The sequence below is a fragment of the Pantherophis guttatus genome, chromosome 3 (assembly GCF_059756535.1).
Source record: "Pantherophis guttatus breed Tessera chromosome 3, ASM5975653v1, whole genome shotgun sequence".
NCBI classification, from domain to species: Eukaryota; Metazoa; Chordata; class Lepidosauria; order Squamata; family Colubridae; genus Pantherophis; species Pantherophis guttatus.
In genome coordinates this window covers 128459884-128479682 of record NC_142065.1, presented here as the reverse complement: position 1 = coordinate 128479682, position 19799 = coordinate 128459884, and the positions used below count along the sequence as shown (strand labels likewise).

Genomic DNA, 19799 nt, shown 5'->3' with positions numbered 1-19799 from the left:
CGGGACCGCCTTCTGCCACCGAGAGCCTCCCATTGGCCAGTACGCTCCCACAGAGAGGGGCTCCTCCGGGTGCCATCAGCCAAACAATGTTGATTGGCGGCCCCCAGGAGAGAGCTTTCTTTGTGGGAGCACCTGCCCTCTGGAACGAGCTCCCCCCAGAGATACAGACGATTCTGGACTTACATACTTTCCGTCGGGCCCTCAAAACCTTTTTATTTCATCAAGTCGGGCTGGCCTAATCTCTCCAATTGTGTATTTTAATTTGGATTTTTAATGGGGGATTTTAACTATCGGGCCAAATTGTTTAATTCATTTTTAAATTGTTTTTATATTTGATGTTTTTTACTTATGGCTGTTCACCGCCCTGAGTCCTTCGGGAGAAGGGCGGTATATAAATTTAAATATTAAATTAAATTAAATTAAATTAAATTAAGTACTTCCTAACTCAGAAGAACCCTGGCCATGGCCAGTTCTCAAAGCAAAACATGGGATGAAATTCGTGGTTTCACAAACTATTGGGGTTTCCCCATTGAATATCTAGAAGCATCATTCCTGAGTCCTTCGGGAGAAGGGCGGTATAGAAATTCAATAAATAATAATAATAATAATCAAAGGTTGCTGGTGGTTGCCAGGTGACACAAAAGAAAAAGATTATGGGTCAACAGATAATGGCTGATTCTTGCTACAAAATAACTACCTTGAGGAGCTGTGGAGGCACAGTGGTTACAATGCAGTATTGTAGGCTAATTCTGCTCACAGCTAGGAGTTCAATCCTGACCAAGGTTGCCTCAACCTTCCATCTTTCTGAGGTTGGTAAAATCAAGATCCAGTTAGTTGAGGCAGTAAGCTGACATTGTAAACCGCTCAGAAAGTGCTATAAGGCACTATGGAGCGATATAGAAGTCTAAGTGCTGTTGTTATTGCTTCAGTGTTTCCCTCTATCCTACTGCTAATACTAAATTGTAGTATAAGTTACCTTTTAGAATTTGTTTCAGAGATCAGGCATCACTTGTAGTAGGCATCCTGTTTACTTACAGTTCCAGAGTTAGCAGAAGCAAACTTGGAAAGGGCAGAAATGTAACCCTGTATGTAGACTTAGGCAAATTCCAATAATCATATGATCATTGCAGCAGAACTATTGATTGGATTGAGCATCATAATTTGATTGTACTTGCATATTGATGAAATAAAGATAGTGACATAATGAGGGTTCATTTACAAAGACAGTAGCTCATTGATTGAGACAAAGGCTATGTTGTATGAATACAATTATCATTAATGTATTACCATCTTCTCCTGTATTATCGCCCAGCAACTTTGCTTCCTAGTGTTAATTCCATCTCATAGTGCCCTAATCAACATTTTTTTAAATAAATATTTAATGGTTGAGATAACAGTTTATTTCCTTTGGGAAAGTGGATCTGAGGAGTAAGTAATTTATGTGCCTTACCTAGTATTTTCTTTCTACTATATGGTTTTCAATAAACGTCTGTATAGAAAAATCTCTATTATTTGTAAATTCCATTGCAGAAAAGAGATTGTATATATAACTTATTAGAAACCAATATTTGTTATAAGGAACAGTTAAATAGATTATTTTCAGAAAACATGGGCATTTTAATATAGCAATACTTTAAAATAGCTGGTATTGGAAGCTAATAGCAGCTAACAAGGGAAAGGTAAACTGGGAATAGCCAGTAAGTGAAGTGCATTATCTAATATGTTTCTGAAAAATCAGTGGTGCAGTTTCAGCTGGTCTCCTAAAGCAATGTGTAGGTTCTGAGCAGGAGTGAGTTTGTGTAGCTTCACTACATTGCCTTCAATAGCTAATGTTCCAGCCCTTAAACGTTTTCAGTTGCAACTATGCTGACATTTTGTGGCTGCCAGGGATCTACTTGAATTGGTCGGTTTCCCCTCCACTGCCAGCTGGTTAACTGTAGAGGGGAAAAAATTAATATTCCTCACCCATTTTGTGAGGAGAAAAAAATGACACAAATGGCTGTTAAGAAGTGGGAGACTGACATATCAGAAGTTCCCACCAATGGATAGGTTCCCGTTACTAGCTCCAAATTTCTGATTATATATTTAATTATATATTTATTTATTTATTTATTTATTATTTTCATATTTTCTTCTAAAGTATTAGCTGAGTTGGTTGGCTTGGCTTGTAAAAGAAGCCCCTTTGCACTGCAGGGATGAAGCACCACTTCTGCATGTAAAGCAGTCAGAATACTGGAAGGAATTTGGGTTTGAATCGTTGGTTTTTACTACAGCTCCTTCTGAGCATAGTTTGTTAATGGAGCCTCTCTATTCAGGGCATGTGACTGTTGCCATTTAATCTGTTTTGTGTTTCTTGGACTAATTCAGATATTAATTAGTGTGAATAAAGTTTGGGGCCATGCTAAATGAGAGACTGTCTACTCCTTCATAGTTTTTCTGCCAGTTCAAAAACTTCTATCATATGTCCTACACCCAGTGGTGGGATTCAAATTTTTTAACAACCGGTTCTGTGGGCGTGGCTTAGTTGGGGGTGTGGCTTGGTGGTCATACGACTGGGTGGGTATGGCTAGCTGGTCATGTGACCGGGTGGGCGTGGCTATCTGCATAGGGACTACTCAAGAGGGCTGAAAAAAGTCATATCTGACTGGTCCTCGTACTTTTGACCGGTCCTCGCACTTATGACCATCCTCACATTTATGCCCATTGTGGCATTCTTAACAACCGTGTCACTTATTTCTCTTCTTCATAGTGACAAGCTAGAGCAAAAACGTAAAATGTGAGGACAGTCATAAGTTCGAGGACTGGTCAAAAGTGCGAGGACCAATCAAAAATAACTTTTTCAGCCCTCTGAGTAGTCCATATGCACAAAAGGACTACCCAGAGGGCTGAAAAAAGTGATTTCTGACAGGTTCTCGCACTTTTGACCGGTCTTCGCACTTATGACTGGTCATCATTTATGCCCATTGTAGCATTCTTAACAACCGTGTCACTCATTTCACAACTGCTTCTCTTCACCATGGTGACAAGATAGGGCAAAAACATAAAATGTTAGGACAGTCATAAGTTCGAGGACTGGTCAAAAGTGCGAGAACCAGTCAAAAATAACTTTTTCAGCCCTCTGAGTAGTCCATATGCATAAAAGGATACAGCAATAGAGAGGGATGAAGGAAGGGAAATTAGAGTAGGAGTGAAGGTAAGAGGGGGAGGAAGAGAGGAGGAGAAGGAGAAAGGAAGAGGAAGTAGGGAGGAGAAGAAGAGGGGGGGAAGAGAAAGTAAGAAGGAAAGAAAAGAGAGAGGTGGTAGGTTTGAGGAGAAAGATTGCTGTACAATAAAAAAGATGAAAGGGAAGAAAGCCAATCCCAAACAAATATAAAGATATTAAGATAAAGAATGAATGGTTAAACTTTAAAGAATAAAAGAGAACAAATATGAATAAATAGCAGTAATTAGAAACACACATACAAACATACAATTTATTTTCTTTGAACAGAGTATTTGGCCGGTTCACAAATTTAAACAGTGTTTAGTCATTTCAATTAAATTTATAATTTCTATATTTCCTTTTTGCCATATTTATTCCTCATCTATTTTTTAAAAAAAACCAATATTACCCTTCATCTTCATCTCTAATCTTAATCAAATTCAATTTTTCCCTTCTATTCTATATTATACCCCTTCCCATTGTCATCTATTTTTATATCCATCCTCACATTGGTTAATTATGTAATTATGTAATACAGTTGTTTAATACAAATTTAGCATTTTAATATAAATCAATTAATTATATAACTATCTTTTTTGTATATTAATCAATATGAACATGAATATTCCAATTATTTTCATGCAATCCAATTTCTTACAAATCCATTAATTATATTTACCAATAATAATAAACCAAATAATTTCCCCTATATATTCCTCCAAACCACAACTTAACCATTTCTGCTTTCAACACAATATACAATTAATAGTATCCCAATTATTACAATTCCCTAGTTAAATAGAGCTTTTTTTCTTTTTTCTTTTAAAATCTTGAACTCTCCTCTTTTGCCCTAAATTTCCCATTGTTTGCACCTACCTTTTTTGGTGAGGAGAAAGAAAAAGAAAAAGAAATCTCTCTCCCTGCGTCATTTTGTCACGTTGCAGCAGAGCCTGCTTTATTTTCATTTTCCTTTTAGCTAGGGAAAAAAAATATCTGCTCGAGCACTCTTTGCAGCAAGCAAAGAGCGTGCAAAACAAGAGCTTGCAAACAAGCCTGCAAAACAGCTGAGAGCAAATTAGCTGAGAGTCGGAGGCCGATCTAATCATGCTAATTAACCTATGCTGAAACTGAAAGAGGCTGGTTTTTTTCTTGCTGTTTGCTTACAAGGAGGTAAGTGCTGCGAGGCATAGGTCAAGGGGGGGCACCCTCCTTGCCACTTAGCCCCCCTGTCGCCCCCCTTTGCCTCTAGCATCCCTCTTGCCGCCCCCCCTTGCTGTTTACCGCCCCCCTAAGGCATCCCACCGCCCCCCAGGGGGCGGTACTGCCCACTTTGGCAACCACTGGCTTAACTACTTAACAACCGGTTCTACCAAAGTAGAATCCCACCACTGGGTCTACCCATTTATATTTGCAGGCGTCGGTCTATTCATTTCTTTTCTTTTAACACTGATCAGATGTAGGGTGGCTCTTTGAAGCCCCGCGGAAAACACCGAACCGTTTTTGTTAAATTGCTGGCTCGCCCACCCCTCGCCCAGTGGTGCGGAGGGGCAGGGCAAGGGGCAAACGGTTAACAAACGGTTCGGCCGAACCCCCTAGAACCGGCAGAATCCCACCACTGCCTACACCACTGTCAAAGGTGAACTTCTTGAATATATGAGATAGTGATAACTCTTATCTTAAACTTAGTCTTCAGAAAGATTTAAAATTATTTCTTTATATAGATGATGTTGCTTTGCTTATGATATGTGGTGGTGTTTCTCATAATGTACGTGTTTTAAATTATTATTGCTTTATTATCTTTACTGAATATTTGGGGGGAGTGGAGTTAAATGAGAAGTTGAAAAACAATATATAAATACTGATATATATATATATATATATATATAATTCTGACCAGTGATAGAAGAATAGATTTTTTGCAGGAATATAATGTAAGGAATGTTGTTATGAAATAGCAATAATAAGTTTGGCTAAAGTGCAAAATTAGATTTAAAAGTGGAACACAGATTTTGATAGACATTTTCTTTATGTATCATGCTATATATATGATTTAAAGACATTTCTCTGTTACAACATAGAAGAGCAGGCATGTAGGACAATTAAAATAACAGTTCCTGCTTGCTGACTACTTTCCTTCAATTATGGTATTAATTATGGGAATCCTTAAATATCAAAGTGCACATTTAATATGAAATTACATATGATTTTGTTTGTTTGTTTTCCCTAGTGTGACAATGCAAAGGGTCTTAAAGCCTTCTATGATGCAATAAAATATGGACCTACACATCTAATGGTTTTTGGTGGCGTATGTACAACTGTAACATCCATCATTGCTGAATCCTTAATAGGATGGAATTTGGTCCAGGTGAGTAATTCTCAATTATATATAGAAATATCTCCCATGCTTTAAAGTGTTTAGAACATTAGATATATAATTCTAAGGAAGGTGTCTGACTTCTATGATCTACTTCAAAATCCACAAACAAATGAAGTCCAATGAAATGTTTTTGCTGATATAACTATCAGTGGGATAGAGAGGAAATTATTGTTTTCCTCCATATTTCCCATGACCTGTCATCTACTAAGAGTGATATGGAGGATTTAGAGAGTTTCAATCACAGGCTTTGTGTGGATGTGAAATGCTGAAAGATGTAGAGATGCATTGTATAACTGTGGTTCTGTTGTAAAGCCAGATTCAAAATGGGATTTTGAGGTACATTTAATTTGTTGCAGCAATTTATGAAACACATTCTGAGACCATCCACATACACAAGAAAAAATAATTTCTGAATTATTAATTTGATATTAGTGTAAAGATGGTTTGGCAGAATTGCTGTGGGCATGATCAAAGGTACTATTAATTATCTGCTTAATTAGAAGTTGGGAGTTCCTGAAGCTGAGAGATAACTGCAGTCTGCCACTGAATACATTGCAAGGAATGTTGTTTTTGTACTTCCAACAAGTAAAGTACAGCTAGTTGTATTATAGTTTTGAAGAATAAAATCTGATTTTAGAATAAAAGGGACTTAGTCTGATAGTTATTCTTTAGACAAGTAAATGTAGAAAGAGGCTACTCTTCTCCTTCTGAGCTCTGGTTTCAGGAACAGCTAACCTTATGGACCAAATACCATGATGTTTAACAGATATTGATTTTATCCAGTTTTTGGAAAAAATAGTTTGGATTTTGTGGTAAATGAGGATAAGTTGGAAACGTCTGTATTTAACTATTTTTAGAATGCAGGGTACCTTTATGAAATTAATTACAAGTCAAGATAATAGCAAGATTTCATTTGGCAATTGCATCTTTTTTGCTATGTGTAATCTTTATATAATCACCTTGTAATCAGCTATAATATATTACTGTATGTTTTTAACACACAACCTTATCTACAACTGAGCTTTGAATAATCATTTCATTATAGCAGTTGAAAACAACTTGATGGCACATAATCAGAAATCAATCAAAACTGAAGTAGGTAAATATTACCAAAATAGGATTAGAAAAAGTTTCTAGGCTGGTAGTTATAGCATCTGATAGAACCATTCCCGGTAGCTATGATTTTCACCTGAAAATTCATGTTTTGTGTACTTTTATTGGTAAGCTGCTACATGAATCAGTAATGTGGTACAGTAAATCTCATTCCTAGGACTTCATTCATTAATTCATTCTAGAAGATTAGATCCAAAAATATTTATTCATAGGTAAAACATATACTTTCACTATTAGTGAAAATAGTGTATATCAAAGATGACCACCTTAAATGCTATTAGGACACCTATTTTATAAGCACACTTTCATAGTAGATCTCTTATCCTGTCAAATAATAGTGTACAAACTACTGAAAAATATTTTGATCTCAACACAACATTCCTTTTTTGTTTGAACAAACTGTATCAGGTTCAGAATGGGTTGTTGTATCATCACCAGAAGCATTCTAATGCTATTCTGCCTGCATAAAAATGTTCTAAGCTTGAAACAAGAAAATCCTAGAATATCTGTTCTAGAGAGACAGATATAATCCACTTGAAATTCAAAACAGATATTTTGAACTTAAAATGAGCATCTCAGTCCAGACTTGCTCAGCTCTTGATGATTAGGAGCTGGCTATCAGAGAGGTGGCTTTTCAAGTATTAAGTTATATAGGGGGAGTGTCCTCTTGAGCAGAGGTCCCCAACTCCTGGGCTGTGGCCCAATACAAGGCCTTGAACCATTTGGAACCTGGCCGCGGAAGTGGCGGATGAGTGTGCGTACATCCCCACTTGCGCAAGCACTGGGTACATGCTTATGCACTCCATTTGCATGAGCAATGTGCGTGCTTGCCCACTGCTTGTGCAAATGGAGTTGTGTGCCTGCTTTCCTGCTGCTCGCATGGAACTATCTCCACACACACAGACACACCGCCAGTCTGCAAAGCTGGAAAGGTTGGGGAACTGTGCTCTTGAAGATGACCCTGGTTGTACAGCCTTTTCTCTTACATGTAGGAAGTGGGCTTTTTCCTATATGCCTTTCAGTGGAATACATTCCAGACTTTGTCCCCCACTTTCTCCACAGTCTCTTCAGCCAAGTTGTCAGAATTGTTTCATGATAGTTTAATTATTACTTTTAAAGTATTATCCTGTTTTTGAAAATTTGCATTTTTTTTTGAAATTTTGAAATATTATTAAATATTAGGATGGAGAGGTGGGATGTAAATAAATGTGAGTGATGTCACACCAGGGAATATGAATAAATGTGTTAGGTATATAGCCATATCAATGCAGTTTTAATCATGTATTTCCACAATTCTTTTTGATGAGCAGCTAAAGGATAAATCTTTGTCGGCTATTGTCAACAATACATGCCATGATGATACGTGATTTTTCTTGACATAAGACTTTACTGGAAAAAATATTGATTAACAATAAAAGTTTTAAGGAGAAACTTTAAGGAGAAAACAGAAGATTAGAAAACTATTGATAACATGTTACTGAAAGAAATGATGGAGAATTCAGCTTTGAATTCTTTTCTTTGATGCTCTTTTCTTCTTTTTTATCAGGAAAACCTATAAAAATAAGGCAGCCATGAGAAAAGATATGTATTTTATATTTCAGGCCAACACCGAAAGAAGAGTTAAGTTCTTTCCTAAAGATTATCTTCATTTTAACAAAAGGAGCTTTTTTGCTTTTATTTAACAAATTTGGAAGATAACTTAAGCAAGCAATATTCTATTCAATTGTTTTCAGGAAATCTATCTACTCTTGACTTCAAACTGGTAGAGTGATAGACAACTTGTTGGGCTTTTAGAAATCATTTGAAGCATTTTAATCCTTTTAAAACCATTTAATAAGTTATTATTAAACCATTTAATAATAATACATAAACTATTTATTTAAGTGCAATTGCATAATTTGCATGCTTTTGTATTGGATGATAACCTGCATAAAATGTAGTAATATGAACAGGAACAAATCTGACTGATTAATGTTGATTTAAGGTACAAAGAATTACAACAAACTCTTAATGAACATCCCTGCAAAACCTCATTCAATAAGACGAGAAAGTAAATATTTCTGTTTACCTATTCTTATATTTTATGTGTTTGTGGACCTTTTTTTAAAAAAAAAAATCAATAGTAACTATATTATGGTGTATACACTTCTTCAACAACATTGAAATTGAGAAACTCTGTGTATTTCATTTACGAAGTCAGGGCAGTTCAGGCTGAAGGGAGAATCATCTTCCAGCAGGATGATCTGTTGGTTTTCTGCCCTTTTGCAAATGGAAAAAGTTTTTGCAGAACTACATTTGAATTCAATGTTTTATTTCATTATTTTATTGGACTGTAGTACATTTATCCTGGACTTAGTTATGTAATATTGCCTGGTATACATGTCTAAAAAGAAATCCTGCATTTCTTGTTCAATAATGTTCAGTAAAAGACAAATGGCCCTGTAAATGTGTATGCTTATGATATAGATGTAGCTGAATAGATGTAGCTACATATAAAACAAAAAATGGAACATAGATAGGCAAGGTGGAATGCTTATAATATAACATATATGTTTTTAACTAAGTTCCTACCACCAAAGACAAAGCCTGGCCAATGATAAAGGATTATTAATCAAAATATCTAGAGGGGCATTAAGGGATCTTTAATTTGAAAGATACCAATGGAGTAGTTCATATATACCTTTTAAAGAGAATATATTTTTCCACCAAATGGCTGCCATACTTTCATTATGGTATTGGAAGTAAATTTGAGAAATCCAATTTCAAATTCCCATTCTTCCATGAAGTTGATTGAATGACTTTTCACTACTGGTTATCACTTAACCTAATCAAAATAAATATTCCAAATGTAGCATCCAAATAATAATAATAAAGGCCCAATAGAAAATATCAAACCCATAAAAACAATAATCTTTGTGACATTAGTAACAAATTGAAAGTCCTTATTTATTCATTAAAAAAAAGCAGCTCATAAGTTCATAAAGAAAATATATAAATTCTCCTCTGTTGCAAAACAGAGGTGAATTTGACTTTTCAGAGTTGCATCACAATTGTTATAGTTGTACCATAGCAGTTCAGGATCCATAACAGATTCCATTAGACTTAGGAGAACCTATTCATCTTTGAGAAACAACATCGTAATAGGAAGACTTTTTAGGAAGCACCCAACTGGCAGGGAGTAGGCTGCCCAATTCATGAGATTCCTGTATTGTAGACAGAACATAATAAAGTAGTTAGCATATCCCCTCAGAGATACGGAGGATCCCGGATCTGCGCACCTTCCGCCGCACTTTAAAGACCTTACTATTTCACCAGGCGGGCCTGGCCTAATTTTCTCCCTCTTTTATAAAAGATTTTTAATTTTTAAATATCTTTTAGTATTTTATACATTCAATTTTAAAGTGGTTTTAAAAGTTTGGGGTTTTAAATTTGTCGGGGCCAAAATTATTTAATTTGATTTTATTCTACTTTTAAATTTTGTATGTATGTGTTTTATTGTTTGGCTGTGCACCGCCCTGAGTCCTTCGGGAGTAGGGCGGTATAGAAATAAAATAAAATAAAATAAAATAAAATAAAATAAAATAAAATAAATAAATAAATAAATAAATTCTGCATATGTGGGTCTGGTTGTTCACACCTGACATGACTTTAAAAATCTCCTTAACTTTCTACTTGTTAAAAATGTTACATTTATTCATAGTTTATTAAAAAGCAACAAAAAACCCTTCAAAAGATTGAACATCTTTGGTTTTCAGCCCTTTGCTCATGGTCATCCAGTTGTCTGGGTATTTGGTCAACATTTCACTAAAAGTAAATACAAGGAAGATTGCAAATACTCTCCAACATAACCTTGTGACAAAATGGCAAATCATAAATGAGTGTTTTGTATGAACCCAGCCTAAGAGTTTATGATTCATTGTGGTTAGGAACTCAGAAAACTACTGAGTATAGCATGCTAACCATACTCTGTCATATGAACACAGCCTCAATTTCACACCTGAAAGAAACAAGACTGGGTCAGCTAGAAAACAGATACAAGGTGGAAAATCCATGGTTGCAAATGGATCATATTTTCTACATTGATTTTGAATGTATTTGTTCATTGTCATGGGATTTTAGAGACCCCAATAACCAAAAACAAATTGTACTCTTGGCAAAGCTGAGAAATCATGATTGGAACAATGGTATTACCTGGGATACAGCAGAAGTTTAATCAATGTTAAGGCCTCACAAGCTGCCTTTGAAATTGCCACAGGCCTCCCAAGTAGTTTGATGTTTGGCATGGAGAACTGTTGTCTAGGGAATGCAGTGCTACTTTGGGCATGTAGAACATTCTGTACTTAACAATGAATAGTGGCCAACATTTCAGCAAATGTGGTGAATTTTTCAAATGGCAGCCAATTCTCTTGTTTGTGATGCATTTTATTACTTATTTTGATGGCTCGTCATAGATTTAGCTAGGAATGCTAGAACCATCCCCATGCACCAAGATGTCTAAGTAAAGTGTTTTAAAAAAAAAGATTTGGTGGATGAAAATGGAGCTTTGAGTAATTTACTGTTGCTACTATTTCTCCACCACTATCACAGCCAGTAGTGATGTCTAAAATATTGTTCAACATCAAGGAAGGAAGGAAGGAAGGAAGGAAGGAAGGAAGGAAGGAAGGAAGGAAGGAAGGAAGTTCTATTTGTGCAGCTTGATGTCTGACAATGGACCTTTGAGAAATGAAAGTCTCAGAGTTGCTTGGTACCTTTGGAAGGGATTTTGACACTGTTAAAGAGGTTGCCTTATGGCTATACAGTATTATAACTGCATTGTAATCCCAGTGGGAATTTCCACCCTGCTCTGAGCTGGAATAGCTTCTGATCTGATTGATGTACAGATATATGGAAGACAGCTGGGAAGATTTTACAAAGTGCATGCATTCTGTCTCATTGTGACCTAGACTATAAATGAAGATGCTACAAAATGTGGCTGAAGTTTGACAAGGTAATAACGCTATTTTTTGCCATCCTATTTTAAAACGTAAAGATATAGGACCACTGCTATCTGTTAAAACAGCTGCTACTTAATGACAAAATATGTCTCCTTCCTGTACTCTAAAGATAAAGTTTCCCCTCGCACATATGTGCTAGTCATTCCCGACTCTAGGGGGCGGTGCTCATCTCCGTTTCAAAGCCAAGGAGCCAGCGCTGTCCGAAGACATCTCTGTGGTCATGTGGCCGGCATGACTAAACACCAAAGGCACATGGACCACTGAGGTGGTCCTCCCTATTTTTCTACTTGCATTTTTTACATGCTTTCAAACTGCTAGGTTGGCAGAAGCTGGGACAAGTGATGGGAGCTCATCCCTGTTACGCGGCACTAGGGATTCGAACCGCTGAACTGCCGACCTTTTGATCTACAAGCTCAGCATCTTAGCCACTGAGCTACCACGTCCCTTGAGCCACTGCAACCTGTACTCTAGTAAAAGCAAAGCAATAGACGCAATTTACATAGACTTCTGTAAAGCCTTTGATTCATTGGTACATGACAAATTACTTCTAAAACTAAATTCCTATGGCATCTCTGGACCCCTACATAATTGGATAGTTGCATTCCTGTCAAACAGACAACAAGTGGACAAAATAGGGAGCGCCCTATCAAATCCTACAGCTATAAATAGCGGTGTCCCCCAAAGCAGTGTTCTAGGACCAACACTCTTCATACTATACATAAACGACCTTTGCGAACATGTTATAAGCAATTGCGTTCTCTTCGCCGATGATGTAAAAATATTTAACACTACCGACAATGCTGCTACCCTTCAAAAAGACCTTGACTATGTGTTGGAATGGTCAAACAATTGGCAACTCCAAATCTCAACCAACAAATGCTCTATCTCACACATTGGCAAAAAGAATCAGAACACAAAATACAAGCTTTGTGGACACGACCTTGTAGATGACCCTCACTCTGTCAAGGACCTTGGAGTACTCATATCTAATGATCTAAGTGCCAAAGCCCACTATAACAACATCACCAAACAGGCATTAAGAGTTGTAAACCTAATCTTGTGTAGCTTCTTCTCTGGTAATATCACACTGCTAACCAGAGCATACAAAACATTTGCTAGACCAATTCTCAAATACTGCTCATCTGTCTGGAACCCACACTGCATATTGGACATTAATACAATCGAACGCGTCCAGAAATATTTCACAAGAAGAGTCCTCCACTTCTCTACTTGCAACAAAATACCTTATGCTACCAGACTTGAAATTCTGGCCCTATAAATTCATTAAACACTGGAAATAGCATTGACATATGGTAATATGTGTCATAAGGGATAAATTATTCTGTTAAAAATAAATGTCTGTATCACTACTGAACATTCATAGCTTGAGCCAATAATGATATTGCTGAACCATTTAAAACGATGATACATTTTTCCAGCTGTTTACTCAAGGAAGCACAAAAGATTGTTTTTCTAAAAAAATGTATTTGCTAATCTTTAAAGCAAGGATGCAATTACGAGTTACAATTATGTAGATGAAGATAAAGATTCCAATTGGAAAATTTCTCAGTATTGTGGGGATAAATATTCACCACTAAGTATATGCTTCATGTGTTTAGCAGGTGAAGCTATCATTCATCAGATATCTGTACAATTAGCACAGCCCCCCCCCCCCAGTCAAAAAGAGGGCTGTGAAAATATTTACAGACCCCTCACATCCTGGACATAAATTGTTTCAACTTCTACCCTCAAAATGATGTTATGGAGCATTGCACACCAGAAAAACTAGACACAAGGACAGGTTTTTTCCGCATGGCATCACTCTGCTAAACAACTATTTACCACAATACTTTCAAACTATTTACTAAGACTGTATTACTATTCTTCTTCTTCTCATCTTTCCTATTACCTATCTCCTTTTCTACTTATAACTGTAACCTTGTTGTTTGTATTTTTATGATTTCTATTGTTTTATTTAGTTTCCTAGTATGATTTTGATTGCTTATTTAGTATCCTGTGACTATCACTAAGTGTTGTATCTTATGATTCATTATGAATATATTTATGATGACTATAACCATGATTTATCACTTATATCTTTTATGTACACTGAGAGCTTATGCACCAAAGACAAATACCTTGTGTGTCCAATCATACTTGGCCAATAAAGTATTGTATTGTATTGTATTGTATTGTATTGTATTGTATTGTATTGTATTGTATTCTATTCTATTCTATTCTATTCTATTCTATTCTATTCTATTCTATTCTATTCTATTCTATTCTATTCTGGCAGGCATATTTAATTTAGTACTGAGAAGCATGAGGCAACAATGAAATAATCATTGTTTAATTTGTCATGTATTTGTATAGTTAAATGTACTTTTTGATATATTTGGCCCAATAGATTATATTGGTTGCCTCCTTCCCTTTTCCATGGGTTCTCTGGTTGCAAGAATCTAGACATTCATGTAGTGTAGATAGATAAATGTGAATAAAATGTCAGAAGGAATTTAAGCAAGCCAATAATATTACTCTAAAAGATTCTGTTGCAAATACATATATTATTACATACATTTCTGTCGGCTATTTAAGTCATAATATTAAAAAGATTGCAGTCAAATAGTAGCATTTGTGACTGTCTTATTTTTGTTAACAGTTAACATGACTTATCCCTCCAGTTACAGACAACATGTTGTCAGGACCAGCATGTATCAGGTTGAAAAGAAGATACAAATAAAAGAATAATCATAGGTAGTTACTACAGTCTTGATGGCCAAACAACTAAGCAAATCTAATGTAGAATTGAAAATAGGAATTGGGGAGTATTACATTTATAGCATCCTTTTTGTCTTGTTTCTAAGAGGATATATTTTATTTCCCTGAATTATACATAGTGTTGTCCTCTGATCATGTTATTTCATGTACAGTAGGAGTAATTCCATCTAGATTCTTCAGGATTAGCACCTTATTGGAATACATAGTAGATGTATTGGAACAAAAATGTACTGTCATGGAAAGTGTGTATTTGGCACCTTTGAAATCTTGACACATGCTTGGTTTTAAGTGTAAAGGAAGTTGGTTTTATTTCCATCATTTAGGTGATCAAAATCATGTGATATTGAGTGAAAAATTAATATTTGATCCCTGTTTCCATGAGAAACTAACCAATTGTAATAACACATATTTTAAAATGGGAGGTAAATATTGTTGTTAGAAAGCATAGGTGGTAAATAAGATAGTTTCCTTAATTACAGATAATTAATTATACTTTAAACATTTTTGAGTCTACAAAAAGAGTACTATTTGCCAAAATAACTGAAAAGTAATACATTCACCATATGTTGTGCCATTTATTTGGATCAGAATCATTGGCTACTTGGAATCCTTACGTTTTTGAACATATCAGATAAAGTTGGGTTTATTAGAGATTAAAGTAACACATCAATTTTTCAACAGATATGAAAAATACATAAATCACTTGGAAAAAAGAGTAGGCATTTCCTACTCTAGGCATTTATTATACAAAACCAATGGTTTCAGGTTTTAAGAAATATTAAATATGTTTGTTTTGATATCAAAACAAGCGTAACTTTTAAAAATCTTTAATGATGTTTAAAGCTGCAAAATATAGTACTTCAAATTATTTGAACTACTGTCAAAAAGTTCTTTCTAGAAAGACACTTTGGTACTGGAAACAAAACATTAGCTTAACAAAATATGCTAGTCATAGCGTGGACAATATAATTCAATGTGGTAAGTATTCGCTTTGTGGTTCAAAAATTAAGTTATAGCACATTCTATATAGGTATAATTATTATTGAATTTTCCTCAAGCTGTTATTTAGGTTTTTGATTGTTTTATCTTTTTAAAAATATCCTGTTTTGTTCTATTTGAACTTTTCTGCTTTGTAGTTTCAATTTGACTACTTTATTACAGATCACAAATTCAATATGCATATCAAGGCAATTAGATTAAATGAAATAATGTAGAGAAATGAAAGAGGAAATAAAAGGGGGAAAGGAGGAAAAGTACTATGTAATGAAAAAGGGGAAAACAATATAGTGTTCTAGTGTTTTTTTATAATACTCCTCATTGTATAGCTCAAAATTAATTTGCCATTAATAATAATCAGGTTCTACAAGCTTTTAATGCAATCTCTGCAAAATTTTTTGTTATTTTAGTGTCCTTATCTCCATGAATGAATTTTAAAATAAAATTAAACTGAATGTCCAGGTAATGGTCTAATGAAGGTGTTAAAAGCTCCCTGTGCATCTCTGAATATTGGTAAGAACCAGAATTATTACTTGATTTCCTGTTCAAGACATTATAAGCTTCCTTCTCCAAGACCACTACAAAGACTGCCAAGTTTCTACCAATAGCTATGGCCTGCAGAATTGAGTGATATCCTCTTTCTGTTATTAAATCAGCTCAGATTTGTGTTTCTGTATTTTATATTTTGCATTTGTGTTTTATTGGTCCAGGACTGAAATTGAATCCATCTCTTATGTTAACTGCAAAATGTCAAAACACAACAGGATAAAAGCCTTACAAAATTCTGTCCTTACCTCAATTATAAGGTCCTTATTTTCCAACGAGTCCAGCAGAATATTGTTTACCATTTGTACTGTGGAGACATATTGGGTAATAATATTAAGATGAAACTTAAAAATATAAACACATGAGTAATACATATTTTATTTTAGTAGCATTTCTGCAAGGGTAGTAAAAGGATTAGCTTTTTTTATTACTTTAACTGTGCAATTAGCTTTAAAGTAAGAGATCTCTATTGATTTGCAGATTAATCAGGAAAAGGATTAAGAATATAAATTATAAATCTGCCTTTAACAAAGAATTTAAAATAATTTAAATACGCTTCATATGGTTTAGTGCAGTGTGCAGTAGGATGTACTGCAATGGGATTTCTGTACTGATCAAAGAAATTTGATCTTTATGTGATTAATAGTATTTTGGGTTTAAAAAATTAGTGAAAGATGGATAATAGATTAAGGTAAAGAAAACTAGGGAGCATTCCTAACCACTGGACAGAAATAACTGTATGGTCTTTGAATTGTGCAGAATTTTTAGTTTTCTATGGATATTGAGTGGAAAGGAGCTTTGGAAACAATTAGAACTGGTGGGATTGAAATATTGGCCCCTACATTTTTTTGATTCTCAATAGGAACTATTAGATATCATAAATTAATTAAACCAGTTCAAGTATATAGACCATGGGTGTCCAGTCTTTTGGTTTGCCTGGGCCATTGACTGAAGATGAATTGTTTGGGCCATATGGTTCAAAGTTACAACAGTGCTGAAAAAAATTGATAACCATCCTCAAAATTATGACTCTTTGTGCCTCCCCCATAGTCACATGATCACAATTTTGGTTTTTGGCCACTGGCTTGCATTTATAACAGTGTCAGCATCCTGCAATCACATGACCATGATTTGTGGCCTTCCCAGCCAATTTCTGATGTAAAATTATTAGGAGAAGCAAGATCTGCTTAATTAACTTGTGCCTCACCATGGTAAAAATGATTATAAAATTAGGGTCACCTCCTGACTTACTTAACATTCACATAGCTGAGCAACTGAAATTCTGGTCCCAAATGTGGCTGCAATTTTAGGATCACCTGTATTGAATGTATACCTGTAGAAAACACTAATACTGTAAATAACATAAAAACCTTGTATAGACATAAACCAGAATAGAATCAAAAATAGGTTGTTAAAATAAAAACAGTAATATAATAATAGTGTTACAATCCAACTATTGATTCAGATGTCTTATTCAAGACATCTTTGTTCTAATCATGTGCCTGATCTTTGTTGCTAATAAACCCTATATTTAACAAATGACCATATAATCTTAGAGTCTCTGACAGCTAAAATAAATTAGTATAACTTTAAACTGCGTGACTTGAATTTTTTTTTTACCGGTAGTAATGGCTGGATTGAGATTACCCAAAACTTCAGAGTATATTTTACAACATAGTAAGGGATGTTCAGCTGATTAAATCTTGCTTGAACTGCATGAACAAAGTCTCCAGAACTAGAGTTTTTGGAATCTGCTATCTAAGAAAGCTATAAACAGAGTACAGAAGTTGGTTTAGAAAATACTTTAGGTATTATGATGGGTAAGTAAATTACTGGAGCAGTTCTTTGAGATTATTTTTAAAACATCAAGAAAATATTTATGCGATTTAGGTAATTATGGGTCTCTATACCTTATCTAGCCCTTAAAATAATTGATGCTCTGGAGAAAGCCCATAGATACAATTTGTATGTGACCATTTTCCATCATTTGGATCTAAAATTATCAGATTAATGGAAGAAAGCCAGTTGGTGCCAGGCTAAGATTTGACCAAACTGTCAGAATGCTAATCGCTCTATTTGATTCTTGATCGCCTTTGATATTATCAACCATGGCATACTTCTGGAGTGGCTTTGGGGTTTGGGAATGGGGGCTCTGTGTTGCCCTGGTTCGCTTCCTTTCTTTGTGGTTGCTCTCATTTGATAGGAAATGAGAGGTCCAGCTCTCATCTCCAGCTTTGCAGGGTCCTGCAGGGCTTGATAGTTTCTCTGCTTCTGCTTAACATCTACATGAAGACACTGGATAAGATAATCTGTCACCATGGGCTGACAAATCAATCTGCTTATCACACCCAGCTGTATATCTTGGCCCATGGTGTATTAAGTGATGCTGTGATCTTTCTCTTACAGAGCTTCAAGGCAGTTAAGGGCTTTATGGAGGAAAACAGGTTGAAACTGAACGCTAGCAAGATGGAATGGCTCTGAGTTTGGGGTTCTTTGGCCCAAGGAGAATTGACACCTTTGGTTTTGGATGGGGTGGTACTTCGTGAGACAGACCTGATGTGTAATTTGAGGGTTCTCCTGGACTCAAGTCTCCTGCTTGAGGAGTAGGTGACAGTCATGGACAGGAGGACCTTTGTGGAACTATGGGTTGTGCCCCAGTTACACCCTTTCCTGGACCAACAATCCCTGTTGACAGTCACCCATGCCCTATTATCTCCCTTCTTGACTGTTGCAATATGCTGTGCATGGGGCTGACCTTGAAAAGTATCCAGAAGTTTCAATTGGTTCAAAATGTGGTGACCTACATGGTTTTGTGCGGGCATAGATGTGCACATGTGTCTTTTCTCCTGTGGGAGCTGCTTTGGTTGTCAATTTGCTTCTAGGTCCAATTCAAGGTACTGGTTGTCAACTTCAAAACCCCACATGGCTTAGAAACAGGTTATTTGAAGGACCATCTTTTCCTGGTCAAATCTACCTGACCTACCAAAGCGGGGTGGGTTGCGGCAGGGAATGCTGTGTCCCCTTGGTCTGGTGGGACCAAGAAGGGCCTTCTCCATGATGGCTCCCACTCTGTGAAACATCATCCTCATAGATTGGCCCCCATGTTGACATTTGTTTGCAAGACCCTGAAGACCTGGTTTTGTCAACACTTACTGACCTTAAATGTTGGTCTTAGTTTTTATTTATTTAATATCTCTCTCTAATGACTCTGTAGTTCAAGACTGATTACAGTGACCAGTGTAGGAGATTAAAATTATTGAAGATGATTATGTCTTTTAGTCATTCATTTCAAAAAAATAATAAATGGCACAGGATGTCCTGTGCAGGGATACTTTTGTCCCTAATAAAATGAATACTATCTGCAAAGAAGGATTTCACAATTACCAAATTTCTGCCTTATGGAGATACAATTACACTTCTTGATAGTGAGAATTACATGCAAAATCCCAAATGCATATTTAAGAAGGTGTGTAGTCTCAGTCCTATTTTTGAGAAAAAATGTTTTTCCCCTCTTTCTTAGAAGTTAAATGGTTTAGCTTCCAGACAGAGTACAAAATGGGAAAAATGCCCCATGGGTTGGCATTTGATCATCATGACCCTACAGACTTGAGTTTTTAATGTTCATGTAAAAATCTGTCATGCATATTCATACTTTCAGAAATAAACATAGTGGAGAGATCATAAGTGACATAAGTTCACTTTGGCTGCATTTAGCAGTTGTGCTGATATATAGAAATCACTGAGTTGGAAGATCTCATTTAGATCGAGCCCAACGTCTTGCTCAGGGCAGAAA

The 19799-nt window shown here is 35.6% G+C and overlaps 1 protein-coding gene and 1 long non-coding RNA gene across 3 annotated transcripts in view; one reads left to right on the top strand and one right to left on the bottom strand.

Moving 5' to 3' along the window:
- Positions 1 to 19799, top strand: part of GABBR2 (gamma-aminobutyric acid type B receptor subunit 2) — a 376357-nt gene that overhangs the window by 60302 nt on the left and 296256 nt on the right. For both annotated transcript variants that reach the window (XM_034411851.3, XM_034411850.3), the window contains exon 2: positions 5430 to 5567. In XM_034411851.3, the coding sequence (XP_034267742.1) occupies positions 5430 to 5567 (138 nt within the window). The remainder of the gene's footprint in view (positions 1 to 5429; positions 5568 to 19799) is intronic.
- On the bottom strand, positions 9622 to 19774 carry LOC148114827 (uncharacterized). Its single transcript, XR_015733582.1, has 2 exons — positions 16255 to 19774; positions 9622 to 9895 (listed from the first exon to the last, which is right to left on the bottom strand). It is a non-coding gene; the product is annotated as an uncharacterized LOC148114827 (long non-coding RNA).